Source organism: Conger conger, chromosome 5 (genome assembly GCF_963514075.1).
Source record: "Conger conger chromosome 5, fConCon1.1, whole genome shotgun sequence".
Classification (NCBI taxonomy): Eukaryota; Metazoa; Chordata; class Actinopteri; order Anguilliformes; family Congridae; genus Conger; species Conger conger.
Window position 1 is genome coordinate 25,024,476 of NC_083764.1, and position 18,241 is coordinate 25,042,716.

At 44.3% G+C, this 18,241-nt stretch overlaps 1 protein-coding gene across 1 annotated transcript in view; it reads right to left on the reverse strand.

Moving 5' to 3' along the window:
• The window catches only part of LOC133128833 (MAM domain-containing glycosylphosphatidylinositol anchor protein 2-like), a 205,275-nt gene extending 189,163 nt beyond the window's left edge, over positions 1–16,112 (reverse strand). The window contains exon 1 of the mRNA XM_061242640.1: positions 15,894–16,112. Within this exon, the coding sequence (XP_061098624.1) occupies positions 15,894–15,966 (73 nt within the window). The 5' untranslated portion in view covers positions 15,967–16,112. The remainder of the gene's footprint in view (positions 1–15,893) is intronic.
• Between the last annotated feature and the right edge of the window lie 2,129 nt (positions 16,113–18,241).

An 18,241-nucleotide genomic window follows, 5' to 3' on the forward strand; every position in this document is an offset into this window, starting at 1 on the left:
GCCCCGACCTGAAGGCAAAAAGAGCAGTCCCACTAGTGGAGCGAAAGTCACTAGTGGGACTGGTTAGAGGTACCAGTTTTCGCACATTTCTCCCCGTCGAACTGACGTGGAAGGGGGGTGTGGTTAGGGCAGACGCCTTTATTGATTCCGGGGCGGTTGACAACTTTATTGACCATCAGTGGGCTAAACACCAGAAACTGCGGGTCCAACCCTTACCACAGCCCCAATCCATCACGGCGCTTGACGGTCGCCCGTTGGGGTCGGGGGTTGTACGTCAGATGACTGAGCGGGTGGTAATGCGGATCCCGTTTCTGGGGCACCGGGAGCGTATTTATTTCTTTTTGGTGGAATCCCCGGCTTACCCGATTGTATTGGGTCTTGTATTGGGTCGTGTGTGGTTAACTAAACACCAACCCCAAATAAACTGGGGAGACCGGAGCAATCCGGTGTCCCGGTGGGGTCCGCACTGCACTAACCACTCCGATCAGACACACACTCCCGCGGCTCCTCCCATAGAGATTGACATATAGTCAGAGTTGGACGAAGAGGAGGCTAGGCGGTTCCCCAGCCCTCAGATTAGGACTCCGGACACGGAGGAGCAGGTGGAGAGTCTGGAATGGGATTCAGCCTGCGATTGGAATCCCCCCGTTGACGAGGGGGAGGGCAGTGACGTCACTGACTGGGACTCCGAGAGTCTTTTTCGGGCTTCTGACAGTGGGGAGGAGGGCCGGATGATAGGGGCGATTGCGTTTCCACTCCCACCTAAAGTGCCCAGGGAATATAGCAAGGTAGCGGAGGTATTTAGCAAACAACGGGCCACTACGTTACCTCCGCACCGGTCATATGACTGTGCTATTGAACTATTCCCTAGTACAATCCCGCCCAGAGGTGCGCTTTATTCATTGTCGGTGCCTGAGAGCGAGTCTATGAAGGAATATATTCGCGACGCATTGGCGAACGGGTTCATTAGACCGTCTACATCACCGGCGGGGGCAGGATTCTTTTTTGTAAAAAAGAAAGACGGGGGTCTAAGACCCTGCATTGATTATAGGGGGTTAAATGCTATAACCATCAAAAATAGGTACCCCCTGCCGCTGATGAACTCAGCGTTCGAGCGTCTGCAGTCGGCGTCCGTTTTTTCCAAGCTCGACCTCCGTAATGCGTACAATCTTGTACGCATACGCGAGGGCGACGAATGGAAAACGGCTTTTAACACGCACACCGGTCATTATGAATACCTGGTCATGCCGTTTGGCCTCACCAACGCCCCTGCAGTATTTCAGGCGCTGGTTAATGATGTGCTCAGGGAGATGCTGGAGAAATTTGTGTTTGTCTATCTGGATGATATTTTAATTTTCTCCAACAATATCGCTGAACACATTCAGCACGTGACTCTGGTTCTGACACGCCTTTTAGAAGCTCGCCTGTTTGTCAAGGCGGATAAATGCGTTTTTCACGCTAACACCGTTTCGTTTCTTGGGTTTATTGTGTCGGCGGGAAAAACCGAAATGGACCCAGCGAAAGTAGCGGCTGTTAGGAATTGGCCTACTCCTGAATCTATCAAGCAGGTGCAGAGATTCTTAGGGTTTGCCAATTTCTATCGCCATTTTATTAGAAATTTTAGCACGGTGGTTGCACCCATCACTGCGCTTACCAGGAAGACTGCTCCGGCGCGCTTTGTGTGGACTCCCCGTGCGGAGGCGGCGTTTGTGGAGTTAAAAAGAAGATTCTGTACCGAACCTATCCTAATAACTCCAAACCCTTCGCTTCCATTTATTGTGGAGGTCGATGCCTCCGAGCTGGGGGTGGGCGCCATTCTATCACAACGGTCTCCTCTAGACCAAAAAGTGCATCCCTGTGCGTTTTTCTCTCGGTCGCTGTCCCAGGCCGAGAGAAATTACGACGTGGGGGATAGGGAACTTCTGGCGGTCAAACTAGCCCTGGAAGAGTGGCGCCACTGGCTGGAGGGGGCGGAGCATCCGTTCACGGTGTGGACGGACCACAAAAATCTCGAATACATAAAAACTGCCAAGACACGCAACTCGCGTCAGGCCCGCTGGGCGCTGTTTTTTGTGCGTTTTTCGTTTATTCTGACATACCGTCCAGGGTCAAAAAACACGAAACCCGACGCCCTCTCCCGGGTGTTTGATAATACCGACAGGGAGCACACTCCTCAACCCATTCTCCCTAGAGATCAGATAGTGGCGCCAGTGATCTGGAAGGTTGAGTCGGCAGTACGAAGGGTGTTGCGCCTAGAGCCGGATCCAGGAGGGGGTCCGCCTCATTGCCTCTTCGTGCCCGCTGGGGTCCGGTCCCAAGTGCTGCAGTGGGGACATGCCTCACAGCTGGCAGGGCATCCCGGGGTTCACCGCACCAGGGATTTTTTGTCCAGGCGGTTCTGGTGGCCCGGGATGGAAAAGGACGTTCGGGAGTTTGTGGCCGCCTGTTCGGTCTGTGCCCGCAGCAAGGGCTCGCACCAGCCTCCCTCAGGGCTATTACGGCCATTACCCATCCCGAGGCGTCCTTGGAGCCACGTGGCCCTAGATTTTATTACGGGGTTGCCGTCATCTGAAAGCAACACGGTTATTTTGGTGGTGGTCGATCGGTTTTCCAAGGCGGCTCATTTCGTGGCGCTACCACAATTACCGTCGGCAGCGGAAACCGCACGGTTGGTGGTCGACCACGTTTTTAGATTACATGGTCTGCCTCAGGACGTGGTGTCTGACCGCGGACCCCAGTTCGCGTCTCGTTTCTGGCGTGCGTTCTGCTCTCTGTTAGGGGCCTCTGTGAGTCTCTCATCGGGCTTTCACCCAGAGACCAATGGGCAGACGGAACGCACAAACCAGACGCTGGAGAACACACTCCGGTGTCTAGCCGCTGCTAACCCCAATTCATGAGTCGCAAACTCATGTGGGCAGAGTACGCGCACAACACTCTGCGCAACGCCTCCACAGGGCTCTCGCCCTTTGAGGCTCAATTTGGTTACGCTCCGCCACTGTTCCCGGAACTGGAGAGGGGGGTTGAGGTGCCCTCCGCAGAGGCTTTTGTTCGGCGGTGCCGGGTCACCTGGAATAAAGTACGGGCTGCGCTCCTACGGGCTACGGCTACCCAAAAGAGGCTGGCCGACAGGCGTCGCCGGTCAGCCCCCTCCTACAGGGTAGGGCAGAGAGTGTGGCTGTCCACTCGGGATCTGCCATTGCGGGTCGAGTCCCGTAAGCTTGCTCCTCGCTACGTGGGCCCTTTCAGAATTATTAAAAAAATCAATCCGGTGACGGTGCGCCTCCAACTGCCCCGGTCAATGAGAATTCACCCCACCTTCCATGTCTCCCGCCTTAAACCGGTGCTGACAAGTGTGCTGGCCCCGGCGGAGGCTCCTCCTCCACCTCCACGGCTCATTGATGGGGGCCCGGCCTATACGGTGCGCCGCATCCTGGCTGAGCAGTACCTCGTCGACTGGGAGGGCTATGGCCCCGAGGAGCGCTCTTGGGTCCCCTCTAGGGACATTTTGGACCCAGAGCTCATCCGCGAATTCCGCAGGCGGGGGGCTGAAGGATCGTCTGGGGCCGCTCCTTAGAAGGGGGGTCCTGTCAGGGTTGGGAGGTAGCACCGGCTGTGGCCACCAGGGGTTTATTATTTTCACCTGGTGCTCATTAGTGCCAATGGGGTGGCTACCTCCAGAAGGTATTTAAAGCCCTCTTTGACCATCGGTCGGGGCTTCGGTGTCACTGTTCGCTCTGCCACCTAGCCGGTATTAGCACATGGTAAGACTCAGCATTCGAGTCAGGTATTGTGCTGGTTCTGTGTTCAGAAAAGGTAAGGAAGGGGTCTGCGCGTTAGTGTGTGTACACTGCAGCCGCCTTCCTGTAGGTTCTTTTGTTCTTTGTTTCGTTTTGTTTTCGGCTCGTGTGAGTCCGTGGGTGAGGGACGTTGTCCCCGGTATTTTGTATTTTGGTTTGTGTGTTTTTTCGGAGCTGCGACTCCTGAGTCTTTATTTTCGTTAGCCCAGTCTTTTATACTGGGTTGTACTTTTATTTTGGGTTTTCCCCGGTCCGGGGCAGTAGTGCTAGCCTTTACGCACTCATTTTTTGTTTGTGATTTTCGCCCTGGTTTTGGAGGGTTTTATTTTATTTTCTGAGCCGTTATTTGGGGCTCTTCCTTTTATTTGTGCGGAGTTGTCTCCGTGTACAGTGCTGTCTCCTCTACCCCCCCAGGGTCTTAGTGGCGGGCTCGTTTGTGGGTCCGCTTACAAGGGGTCACCCCCTTAGTCGCACCTGGCTCTCCGCACCTCTTCAACCTGATAAAATAAAAATGGCAGTACTCATATGATAGAATTCGATTAGCGCTATCTAGTGCAAATAGTCTATTGCCAAGCTGCGTTCCACAGGTGCCAGGTATCTATATTGGCATTTTATATTTGCATCTAATTTCCATTGGTTTCATATACATTAGAGCTTGGATTGCTTCTCTATAATCTACTCTAACGCAGTCTGACAGTTCCTTTCCATTATTGATTGATTTGCATCCTGTCAGACCTTCTCAAAAAACATTGGGGCTCATCCAGCAGGCAAGTCAAGGTGGCCCCCGTCCTCTAGGCAGAACGCCCGACTCGGCCTTTCCGGAAATTTCCACGAGTCAGTATTTTCCTACTTCTAATTTCCCATTTTCTACAGCAACAGCCGTTGTTTGTCGGCAGTCATATAAATCCACTCTGTTGGATGGTGACTGCATTGTACACATTTCCACAGAGAGGGCCTGAGGCTACAGCCTGGTTGGCGCTTGGCAGCTTGTGGCAACCCCTTTACTGGGGTTAATGACACCTCCACCTTTACTGACAAATCGTCGCCCTACAGGTGGCTGGAGTCAAGGTGCCTGAAAGGAACAGTGCCGCACGGAAGGTATCACTCAACGGCAGCCTAAACCGGGAGGGGACAGAGACAAACCCCTCCTTTTTCTCCACGACCTTAGTGGCAACCAACACTGCAGCTGGTGACCAAATGCAGCCCTGAAAGACGTCAGAATGCTTTTAATGTCTAGCTCGGCTTTATGACAGAGATGCTGGAGCAGCTATCAGAAACACAGCGAGCCCAGTGGCACCTGAGGAAACCAGACTTTATGATCCATAGCAAGGCTCCCTGCATCATCACAGACTTATACATAGCTCAGTGAATATTAATAAATAGCATATTGCTTTTCAGTGTCCCTAGCGGTCGCATACAGCACCTTTATGCTGAATCGCTTGAACAAGCACCTTGCCTGCTTCATGCTTTTTAAAGTCAACCTGTACCTCTATGCAATGCAATACAAAAAATGTATGGAAATATTTTGACTGTATCCTGTGTAGCTTTACAGACCAACTGGCATCAAACATGAGTGACAGACTGTCCTGTTTTATGTTGCAGTGGTGCAAGCAAGGCAGGTACGCATCTTCATAAATGAATTCCCTTTTATATATATATTTATATCTAGATTACTGCTGTATGCTCTAAATTGTAATTGCTGCATCCTTCCCAGTCCTCTTCTCATAAAAACATGAACAGTAATATGTTTCATTGTATAAAAGCATTCCTTAATTACACTTACAGCAACTGCACTCTGCAGTTTGTATCAAGGCAGATATGCATTAATAATATTAGCATTTGCATAGCACTTAACAAAAATTAAATTAACATTAACAACGAATTAAAGACCATGTGAGCTCTAATTGTTGCAGGTTTGCGGGGAGAGCCAGGCGCAGAAGCAAGAAAAAAGAAAAATGTCTGACAGTCACATGACGCAGATCTTCACACCGATTGGATATTTTGCTAAATCTGTTGCATAAACTAGTGCTGATGTCAGCTCTGTGCAATAAGTTGCATCAGGCCCCCCAGTGAACTGCAGGCAGTTATGCTGGGCCATATGCAAAGCAAAGCAGGCTGGATTTAATTGCAAATAATGGTGATAAAAGGTGCGCGTAAATTTCCGCCAGTACGAGACAATGCCTGGCGCACAGGCAGCTGATGTATATGAGACAATGTTATGAGCTCTCTGTGGGCTGAGAAGTCTGTCATCATACATTGCTCTATGGTGATCTTGTGTATCAAAACATTAGGGCCTTGGTCTACACAAAGAAATGCTTAGCACAAACCACTACGCTTTCCCCCTTGAAAAACGAGAGAAAAACCCTTTTAGAGCCCATTTTCTCATACATAATGCCATTCATTACCAAAGACTGTGGGCCCAGTTTGCGTACGTGAAGCTCACAGCGCAAAATGCGGCCTGACGAGGATGTGTTTTCTGCCTGAAATGAACGTCTCATTTACAAAGGCTAAAGCTCATTATGTAATCAGCGAATTGGACTGCCTACAAACCGCATTTAGCGAAAGAGGCAGATCTTAAACAGTGCAGTTAAAACACGTGTTTAGTGCATTGGATATCTTCATTGCATCTGTCGATATCCATGGATCGGCTGCTAGTTAAAAGCATATCCAGCAAAATGTGTACATATTCCAGCCATGGCGGCTAGTGTCCTTTGAATTGAATGCGAGATGTAACATTGAAATGAGCTCGACTATTGCCAGGATAGAATGGGAACATCATGAGGGAGGTTCCAGTACCATAAAATCTTTTCCATCTTTTATTTCTCCCAGAAGCGTCATTATTTATATGGCTGGGTGTCTGTCACAGAAGTCGCAGGTCATTCTCTCTTTTTTGGCAGTCCTTTTAATTCCCCATTTCTTTTCTGTGATTGTCTTGGAGGATAACTACTCAAGACAAACACACAGTTCCTGTGACTACTTTGAACACATTATTTCAGTCACTTCCAATTGCTTTGCATGAGATATTGGTTAATCTAATACATTATTTTGAAAATATTTTCTGTGACAAACACCCAGCCTTAATTATTGCTTGGCTGCAATCATTAATTAATATTCACTATTAATAGACTGTTTCATGTTGTTGTAAAGATTATTTCAGTGTATCTTCGATAATATCTCCGCCCATTATTTGCGTCATCCACCCTTAAATATATATGCATTAAGGACATCTTGCTGTGACTCGCCTAGATCAAACACATACTGTGGTTCTAGCCCAGTGCCCCAGATTCATACATACGACGCATGTTTCCTGGGCAGATTGCGTCATATGTGCTCCTGATCAAGGCTAGGTATATCTGGCCCGGTGTTTTTAAAATGCACTTAAAGCAAATGGTCAAATGGCATTCTGTGCTGTAATAAAATAAAAGACAAAAATAAATATAAAGATTTCAGTCAAGACGAATATACATGCATTTTCCATGTTTAAGGCATTCATGTGACCAATTACCCCTGTAAACTATGGTAGGCTCATTCACAATTCAGCTGGTTATTTTCGTAATGATTCAACTCCCAAAACAGTGAAAAATGTGACATCCATCCCATGTGCCAGTAGCTAACACATGGTGCTCATTAAAGCCCTTCTTCACGGACTCAGCAATGCCGGTGAGTTAAGTGGGGAAGGGGGAGGGATTGTCATCCCCTTCGCAAACACTGCTAGCCGATAGGCAAATTTACATTGAATCTCTTAGCTTGTCGAAAAAGCACAGGCTAAAAAGGAGAACAAAATGGTTGTGTGACTCCACAATAGCATTTAGCCTGAGGCATCAAAGAGCATTCTGATGTGACAGATATGGGGCAGCACATTAAATGCGCAGGAGGCATTTAATAAATAGGGTACGTTCCAAAATAATTGATGTGGAGCAATCATAATTGAATCCGCATACTGTCTAGAATGTAGTGTATCTGCAACATTAAAGTATAATGTTTTTTTTGGGGGGGTTGCTGTATGCAGAGATGACAAGCAGATACAGTATGTGTACGCTATAAACCATGACATGTTAAGCGTGCACATTTGTGGTGGTTGTGCAGCCAGAGGTAAAGCTGAGGGATATGTTCTGCCCCAGAAGTGCAGCATATTAAAGACTTATGGACTGTGATTGGTAGTGACGCAAGAAAGAGGTGCCATGAACCATGATGTGCTAAGGCTGTTATGCCGTTGACGATTAAATTACATGCCATCCAACATTGGGTTAATGAAGGCTTGCCATCCCGTGAATTGGTTGACTGGACTGTCCCACATTTGTAATGGGCATGCCAAAATAATGAAAGCATTTAAGGGTCCTATATTGACAAAAATGACATTTTCCTTGTGGATTATAAAAGAGCTGAAGGTGCTATAAAAACACTGAAAGTATCAAAATGCACAGTCCCCAAATAATTCCACACGATCCATTTGAAGAAGACGTCACAACGATACACTCATTTGCTTCAGTACGGCCCCCTTGTAGCCAGAACAAATCCAAGCGTTCGGCACAAATGGCGTTCAGTTCATTGGAGCTAACCAGCCATTCGGAACAGAGGTTCTCTGATATCAATGAGCCTTAAAGACAGTCACTAAAACAGCTTGTTCAAAGCTCATGAGAGGCACTGACTGACAAACGTCTTCTTATGGATATCAGGACCTAAATTAAAACATTGGAAAAGAATACAATATGGGACGTTTAAATTAACAACACTCTCCTGAAAGCAATCCCGCTTTACTGTTTGTGTGCGGAGTACATGGGGGCATCTGTTAAACAATGAACTGTAACAAATGTAAAAATAACCACAAGAATTGCTGAGATTTTTGAGACAGAACAGAGGTATAGCCCGGGCAGCTAGCCAGGTTTTCTACATCCCTGCAGATTGAGTGTCAGGCACCCTGGGACAGTGGCTTTGGTAAACATCTGCAGAAAAACAAATTCCACGGAGATCACCGCTCAGGTGCAGCTTTTCAACTTCCGGCCCTGTGAGGAGAGGTCGGAGATCACGGGAGAGGAGAGGACAATACAGTGCTCACCCCCCGCAGTCTTGTGCACCTGTGCACAGAATATGGCCGTCATCAACTACGCTGACAGGAAAATGATTGCACGTAGAGTTTTTCAAATGTCTACATCAGGGGTCTAAATTCTTTACAGGGGAGCCATGGGTTCTGCTGCCGTTAGGTTTTTCCATGATAAAAGGCGCAACCAATTTACAGCCAAGGACCCAGGTGAGGTGACTTAACTACATAACTCACTTAGATAGGATAACAATGAAAAGCAGCAAGCCCCGGAACTCTCCAGTACCAGTATTATGAACCCCTGATCTACACATTTTAAAAGCTCTGCATGTACCCTTGGACAATACAATGACTGTGGACGCGGTTTGTATATTGAGAATTTTTGAGACGGTCATGGACTGGAGGAGTGGGGAGAGGATTGTTGTTTATGGGAGGGGGGGGGGGGGGCTATTTCAAAAAATTGCAATGATCAATGGAGTATTTGATATCCTAATACACGCCTCGTTTTCAGGGAATCGTGCAGTGAGTTTGACATGAGATTGAACTGCTTTCCTGTTATAGAGCTAAGATTGTGCAGGAGAACATATCAGTAGTTAAGCACAGGGAGATTTCAAAATAGCGCAATAGCTCTGAGAAGATTCGAGAAGACTATTTGCTTTGCAGACGGCAAATGCTATTGTCTGTGCGGCTGAACGCTTAAGAGTGAAGCATTTCAGATTTAAGAGTCAACTCAACACACATCCTTGGAACCAGATCCTGCGTGACTACATCAACATTACTCATCACCAAAGATAAAAGACCGTTCTAAAACTGCTTCAGAAATGAGGCCGCCATCCCAGAATTCCCGGGCACTCACTGGCATACCTATGTGGAATATGAGGGCCTCAGATTTAACACAAAGGAGCAAAAAAACATGAGTCGACAGCCAACATCCATGACTGTGAACAGACGTAGGTGTGATATCTTAGGAGCACTGCTGTCAACATCCCTCTTTTCTTCCAGTTTTTATGACCTGAACATCCCTGCGACACACACACTGGTAAATGGAGCCGTTCTTACATGCAGTCACAATATAGGGGTAACACAGATGTTTAGCAACCAGGTAAATACTGGGTAAATACTGGGTTATAACACTACTGTTTTTCATACATTCTGCTGTACTGTGTAACAGGGTGTACCTGCATTACGGTATGCAGGGAATGCCTGCCTGAAATGTAAAATATAGCTATACTGCATCCAGAAAAGAGACACATACTCACACACACACACACATACACACACATATACATACACACACATGGTTCATAGCTTGACTATCGCTGGAATGTAAAAAATATTTTAATGCAAAACGTTTAAGCACATATTTTTGAAATGTTTACAGCCAGATACAGTAATTGAACGCATTAATCAGAATGTGTATTCTGAAAGCTGCCTGACTGAATGTGTCATTAAGAGTAATTCATTCATTTCAAAGTATGTTTCAATCACTGATTTTCTCAGAGAGATTATGAAATAATGATGACAGTATGCCTTTCCTTTTCCATTTTATTTTATTGCCAATAATGAAGTCCTCCACTCAGTTTTGCATGTTACCGGTATGCTAATAGAGAGCCACTGTTTCTCACGCTTCACTGTTATCTGTCATTGGAAACAACATATTTATTAAGTACTTCACAAAGACTACACAAACATGGTTATGATAATAGCAGGCATAAAGACAATAGTAAGCCTTCCCATGCATTACCAGCAGACATGTGCCAAATATGTCATTGGTTTGGATTCAAATACTAGTCTGAGAGCTAGTCTGGTGTATTGGAACCAATGAAATACTCTCAAAAACAGCAAACCCCACCTTCTGGCCCTCTTGGTTGGCTGAATTGCACCAGGCAATATCAATCACGCACAGAAAAGTATTTGAATTAAAAATAATTATGTATTTGACCCAGGTATGATTACCAGTGGCATGATAAACCATGTTGCACAGAATTTCTTCAAACAAAGTGATCTAAAGATGGTTCAGCGGGTTTATTGCAGTGCCATCTTTTACAAAAGTCCCATCAAAGTTGGGCCTTAAATCTAATCTTAAGTCTAAGTTTAAAGGCCTCACTTTCCCCTATGATAACTGAGCCACAATTGATTCTAAATTATCTCCAAAGTGACAAAAACCTTCTATGGTAACCTGTGACCTGAGTCCTTAATTGGCAACAGGATAGAACTTTTAATAATTAGGATAATGAGAGTAGTAATTAGGACCTCTGTCGTGCCACTGGGGCTAGAGTACCATCGATATGCCTCCGGCAGTCTAAGACTCGCATGACATTACTCAAATGGCCCTGTGGTGACACGACGTTCCCAACGTGGGAAGCCTCTGGAGGGAATACCTTGCGGCGACGTCTACCCCGAGCCACTGTCACCAGCGGCCCCATCAATTCCGGGCTGCGCAAACACTTTTTAAAAAAACTAGTCCCATGAGCAGCAAATGACAAAGTGCTTTGATAGACGATGTCACGTCCTTGGGCAACGTTTTGCTCGGAGAGGAAGAAAATGGGTGCCGACACAGCAGCAAGCTTTCAGGATTGGACACCATATCCCAGAAGGTCACAGGCAGGAATCCCAGGCTGGAATCCCAGGCGAGGTGCTGTGTTTGTACCCTGAGTATAATATACTGTTTCTGTGGATACTTAGTATCCTCTCTATTAATTATTAATATGCAGAAATGCAAGCTACAAGATGTATCCCTGATAAAGGAGATAGCTGAAATAACTTCTTCTCTTTTTTTTTCTAAATGACCCAGCATTAAAAACTTGGACTCCATCCATTAAATGCACATGCTTTGCATGAGGATGAGGTTATCTACTTGTCTGAGAGTTATTAGAAGAGCCAAGCAGTCCTGTTGTGTTCACACTCCTATTTTGCCTTTCGCTGCATTCACAATGAGGAAAGTTTGGGTCAAAATCCTTTGTCTAATAGTGACGCTTCACTTGGATCGTGAGACAAACAGACTAGACAGCCCAATCACGACAGGGCGAGGGGTGCCAGAAGCAGGGGGATGGTCATTCTCATCAATGGCAATACTAAATTCTCATTTACAGATACTATTCAGCCTCATCTGATGTTGCAAGGCCTTCCAGCTGTGTTTCAAGGTCTGGTGACATGTACCATGTACCTTCTTGAACTAAGTATGTGTGGACTGCCACTTTAAGGGAGAGTAGTTTGTTTTCTTCCCACTTGACTATGTGGTAATGGGAATTTGTAATGTATCGTACACTGACTGACTGTTCCTGGCTGCTCACACTCGTGGGACCTATATTATCTCCTTATGCAGCATAGCCATTACCAGGCTTGACACATGGCCACATCAAGCCTAGCTTAAGTGTCCAACCCCTGGAAGACTGAGAGACAGACTGTGGGGAGGAGGGTAGGGGGGTAAAGGATTTGAGGAACTTTAATTCGGCACACCAGGAGTAGGATCCAAGGGAAGTGGAAAGAGACCCTATGGAGGAGGCACCGGGCAGCAACAAAGACTGCTTCTGTCTTCAACAGCAGAGACAATTTGCATAGCTTAGAAGCCAAACATCTGAACTAGCCATGAAAAAGGCCCTTGAGACCCACACCAGCTTCAATAGCACGAAGAGATCAAAAGCTGAGGGATGGCTGTCTAACCAGAAGAGCATTAGGACAGGATATCTTGCAATATTGTTAAACTGCATCATTACAATGCTACACTTGTTTACTGAGAACTTGAATAACTTCCCGGTGACATAATTTGATTGAATTAATGTCAGGCACATTATCTGCCAACAAGCCATGCGATGCATGCTTACTACTTCTTAGTCATCTGTCAGTAGGTGGGGCATCCAGAAAATGGTTTGTCACCATGATATGGTTACTCAGATGTGTTTCAGTTGAATATGATATTTATGATATTTAAGATATGCAATTCAAGGATTTGCATTCAACTCACAATAGCAATCAAGCCACTTTATAAAGCATACAGTATACATCATGTAACCGAGTTAATAGAAAACATTCAGTGCCCCCAGAGTGAGGAATCTATAATACTGTTTGATAGAAAAATGTTGCTGGTTATATGAGATATGTGCAAATATTCAAGTGAAGAACTGGCTTGAGCCCTGAGTTCACAATTTAATTTACTGAACAAATAAATTCTGATGCAAGTCTGATCTCAGTTCCTTTGTTAGTGCATTGGGACAAGGAAGACGTTCATAAGCTACAGTGGAAGGCAGCCATCATCAAATTTGGACCTTGAATCCAATTCTGGCACTGGTTTTTCTTTTCTCTCAGGTAATAAGCTGAACAATTAGTTCTACCGAGTGGCCAGACTGTCTTCACACCTGACTCCCAGGTGAAGGGAGGGTGGAAAACCAGCAGTCTTCAGAGACAATAACAAAGCAATTGGACTGTTAAAACACTGAGAAATATTACTCAGTTTAAGTGTAATAAGATAAAGAGTCGAAAATGATTTGTGGATAGATAGTGTATACCTGAGGCATCATGCTATTTAGTTGTTTGACTCCATCACACGTATGATGATAATAAAGTGGCGCTTAGTGATTGATCTGTTATTTTCATCTATATCTGTATCTTGAAATGAAATGAAATCTGCTGATAATCTTTCAAGAAATATATATGACAGTGTATCTGTCCTAATAAAAATATCAAAATGAAAGTTCAGCTTTCGCTTAATTTGTGACTCATAAACAAATTAGTAAAGCAGACTGATATTTCAACTGCATGACTAGTTGTTCACTTAATTAGATGAGGGTCTACAGTAGTTTATTTAATAAACCGCCAATTAATCTTGAGTTCAGCAGCATAACTATGCTGAATGCTTATCTGAACAAATACAGATTTCTTAACATTCTATTGAAAAAGTATTCAAGAGTGTTGTATATGAATTGCAGTGATGTAGCAAGAATGAGGCTGTTAGTGTTTACATACACAACACAGACTATTGATTACTGCCATTGTCATAAATAATATATGGCAATGTAGCAATGTAAGAACAATTTTGCAGAGGGACGACACAAGTGGCCTCCTCCCACCAACGTTAAAGTGGGTTTGATTCAGCTGGAGTTCCACAGTTCACTGCAAATGTTCCTCTTAAACATCACACCACGCTCCTGAAGGCTACTACATGTCACCTGTATATACTAACATGCGCACAATGATCCATATACTGTTTATGATCATTTTCCAAATAAGCAGCTCACACTGACGATGATATACAATGACTGCTGATATTCCAGTGTCCATGGAATGCATTACTTTTTCATGTACCTGCATCTGTTAGTGTGTGTTATTGTTAGCAACAAAAATATGTACACATAATAATAATAATAATAATAATAATATTTATTATAATAATAATAATAATAATGTGTGTTAGCACTGTTGATATCTTAATGTCAGAAAAGTATTTTGTAAAATATCTGCTTTGTATCTCCGGTATATGTATGTTATTCACCTCCTACTCTTATACATTCTGAATGATCATAATGCATTCTTATCGTTTTCGATTCCATTTATGCAGGGCTCAGTGCATCGCTTCAAGCGGAGTGAAAACATTTCCATTACTCGATGTTGAGTACAAACTCATGAATGCATTCCTAAACTAATTTTAATTCCGTTCCGGCGGAATTGCAAACGTTGCATTTTGGTTTGTTTGCATGTTCCCAAAAGGCAGACTACAGTTTGCAACTGCCCCCACTACATTTCCTTTGAATACTAACATTCTGAAATACCACTTGTGTAGCTTCGCAATGGGCGGCACGGCTTCGAAGTCGAAAGATGCACATCACACCGCATAGTACAAGAACGGGAGTTAGTAGGCTGTGTCATTAAAGGGTTATTACATTGCAGGCAATTATTCGACACGTGTTCGCTTTATTTTGTGAGCTATTAATATGATGCATTCGTTATTTTGATTACTTGTTTTAAACCCAGTGTCAGTTGTTGTCAATTGCATGACTCAATTATAAATAGGTAGAAAAGCGTTCTAAAAATCTGTATGATCCAAACTTCTACGGAAGCAATCCCAGCTCCGCGTTCCCTTCACTAAGCTCGCGGACAGTGTCTCAAGGCTCCATATATTATTCTTGTATTCATCCCAAACCCCAAGCAATAGTCGAACATACCATCACTGCGTGCGCGTCATTTAATACTTAGTGGTGTCATATTAGTAGCCGCACACTCTAAACCAGCTTCGAAAGGGAACTGTCCGACTGCATTGCATTGCTACGGGAGATCATTACAATCAAAAGTAATGGTTCTTCCGTTGTTCCCGTTCTCCCTGGTGATGTTAGTCTGTGTGCTTTATGAGTCGTTTTCCCTCATGAAGAATAATGACTATAATTGTTCTTGTCTGACACGTAGACGCTTGGAGACCGATTTCACATTTACTAGCATTTTATTTTCAAAGTAATTTCATCATCAATTTTCAGCCCCGTGGTGTTACAGAACTCAATGCAACTATAGTTAATGCAACCAGCTATGACCGGGCACGCTTATTCTCACGGCCACTGGAATACAAGAGCCCATTATATATGTACTACACGATCTCGCTGCATGACAGTGACCAATGGCAAATTCAAATCATGTTCTGTGGTAATCTAAATTAATTAAAAAATATGTGTGCAATGCAGGCTATAAGGGAAGATAGCAGTTCGAGCTTCCCTTCGATAAACCCACATCGGGCCGATGAACAGAATGTAATAACAGAAAAATGACGACAATGCATTTCAATGTGCAATTTAGTAAATCACTTGTATAAATCACTGCACATCTCAACCATTTTACCATGTAAATAGCATGTGTGAAAATGAGAGCAAGCCACCTGTGGTTGGTTGAAAGCCGGTAGTCTTGCATCGTAGCTATAGGTAGCTAATTGTAAATTTCCCTGTATAATAATCACGTATAATACTGATTGCATCCATGCCCAGGCGTTAAGGGTGTAATTCTGAAAACAAACCTGTTTTTATTTATATGTGGATTCATGATCGTGGTTTGAATACGTCTTTGCGTTTGCACCCACTTACCATATACTCCTTGGCAATGAATGCCCTCCAGAAACACCGTAAGAAGCCACGAGAGACTGAAAACTAAATCCATCTTTACGTTAATGTCACCATATCCAGCTCAATAGCGACGAGTCCTTGCCAGAGGCAAGACTGGCTGTCGGAAATAACTCAAATCCAGTGAAAAACCACACCGCGCCCGCGCTGCTTGGTGACGGTTCTGAAGGTGGCGTGGCAAATACAAAATAATTTAAAAATGGCAAAGTGCGACAGTTTATGGTCTTGAACAGCTGTTCATTTCAGTACATTATATTCCTTAAAAAATAAGGATGTAGCTACATGTAAAAAATCAATTCAGGAAAGCTGGTGGCTCTAATACACACACCAAAAACAGGAGACCTTCTGTCCGGATGCGTTAAAACTCCCCGCAGAAAAAAATAAACCAACACGTATGATCACAGTCCTGCAATATCCACCGACGAGTCTTCACGAATCCCAGAAAACCATGGTCGTACCAAAACAGTAATCATCCTATGCCCGCTGTTCGTCTCGGGATCCGATGCTCTCACAAGACAGCTTGGCTTTTAACTTGTTATTTCTGTATTTCACAGCTACCGTGAAAACGAGAAGCATGAGGGCGCGCGAAGCTGCTGATGCAAAGAGGCGCGCTGCGCTCACCAACACATCACGACTACATCCCAGGGACCAGAAGCGAGTCACCTCCGGGCGGACGAAGGCTGTTCCAGTGCAGGCACAGAGCATGCGCCCGATAACAAGTAAACTCCCTCGATAAAAAGGTAAAAGAGGATGCGAGCATGCAGTGTAACTACTGTACGATATTTCTTTTTCTCCACAGACTATCTAGGGGGATTGGCGGATAGATGATCAGTCACGTTGCGCAATACGTGCTGTGCGGCTGGAGCGCAGAACTGCAGCCAGTAGCCAGACGACGTCAAAGAGTGCGTGATTCAGAGATCTCATCTGTATGGGGAACTACAAACAGCGTCAAAGGGGCACGTGAAATGCAACCACGGGGTGGATCGAGATGGAGGAAAATATAAGTCAGAGGGATAATTTAGTTTTTGGAATTAAGGAGAATCCGTTTTAACCGGCAATAATGGATATAATGTTTCCAACCCTTTCATCCACGGTAGATGTATCCATATTACGAATGGTTTAGTATTTATCCTAGCGTATTCCAAAAAACCGTGCCATTAATCCTCACTCGGCTGCGATTCATCTGCACATTGGTTTATAATTGTTGCTCAGTCTGTTCATCGTCTATTGCGTCCTTAACTCTATTAATACACCCTTCGTAATGGTGCATGAATGCACATGTTTCTTGCCTTTTGAAATATTGTTTATATCACACAGCTTTGGAAGACTTAGCGATGCGCTTTCATGTTCCTGAATGAGGCGCTTGTCTAGGCAGTTTCTGGCACGATGTCAGAGAGGACTTGGAAAGATGTGTTTGTGAGTCAGCGGGGAACAAACACGGATAGTCAAGGGGCCTTCTGGAAGCAGTTACTGTATGTACGTATGTGTCCGTGCCTCAGTAATGGGTGGGTCAATGGAGTGGTCACACCTGGTGGGTTAGGATTAGGAAGGCTGGAAGTTCAGCCAAAATCATTATAATTCTGATTGCGTTGTTGTCCAATATGGCTGCCTCAAATGAACACAATACTGAGAGTAGACTTAAAAAGCAGGCCTATGTTACATGCATAATGGTTATTTCACAAGTGAGGTTTCATCAGGGTGAATAAAATAACCATAATCATGACCATTTAGTCTCCAAAACCAGTGTATATATTTAAATGAAAGCTACATAAAAACTCAATGCTATTTATTTATTTTAAGGTAGAAATAGCAACATTGGAGCTACAGCAGGAAGTTATCGGTGTGGTAGGTATGGCTTTGCACAAGCCAATCCTCATTATTATCATGTTTCTTTTTTGTTTGTTTGTTTTCATCTGTTTGAGAAAATTCAAATTAGTATTTTATTTTATGTTAAATGCTTTAGTTTAGTATTTGACCACTATCCACTCTCAACAGTAGAATATCCTTACTACAGTTAAGCCCAAAATTATTCATATTTATATTCATACCCCTGCCAATTATTTGACAAATAGGTTTCTTCTGGCTGGAAATGACATAATAATGAAATTGTTATTATAAAAAATTATAAACGAAAAATATAACCTATTGATTCATTTTTTTACATTTTGACAAAACGTTCCATGTCCAAAATTATTCATACCCTTTCTCAGTAATCATTTCAATTTTTGCACATCTCCACTGGGAATTTGGATCACTTCTGTTTTGCGAAGACCTCCTGGTCCTTCCCATAACTCTGGTCTTGAGTTCCCTCC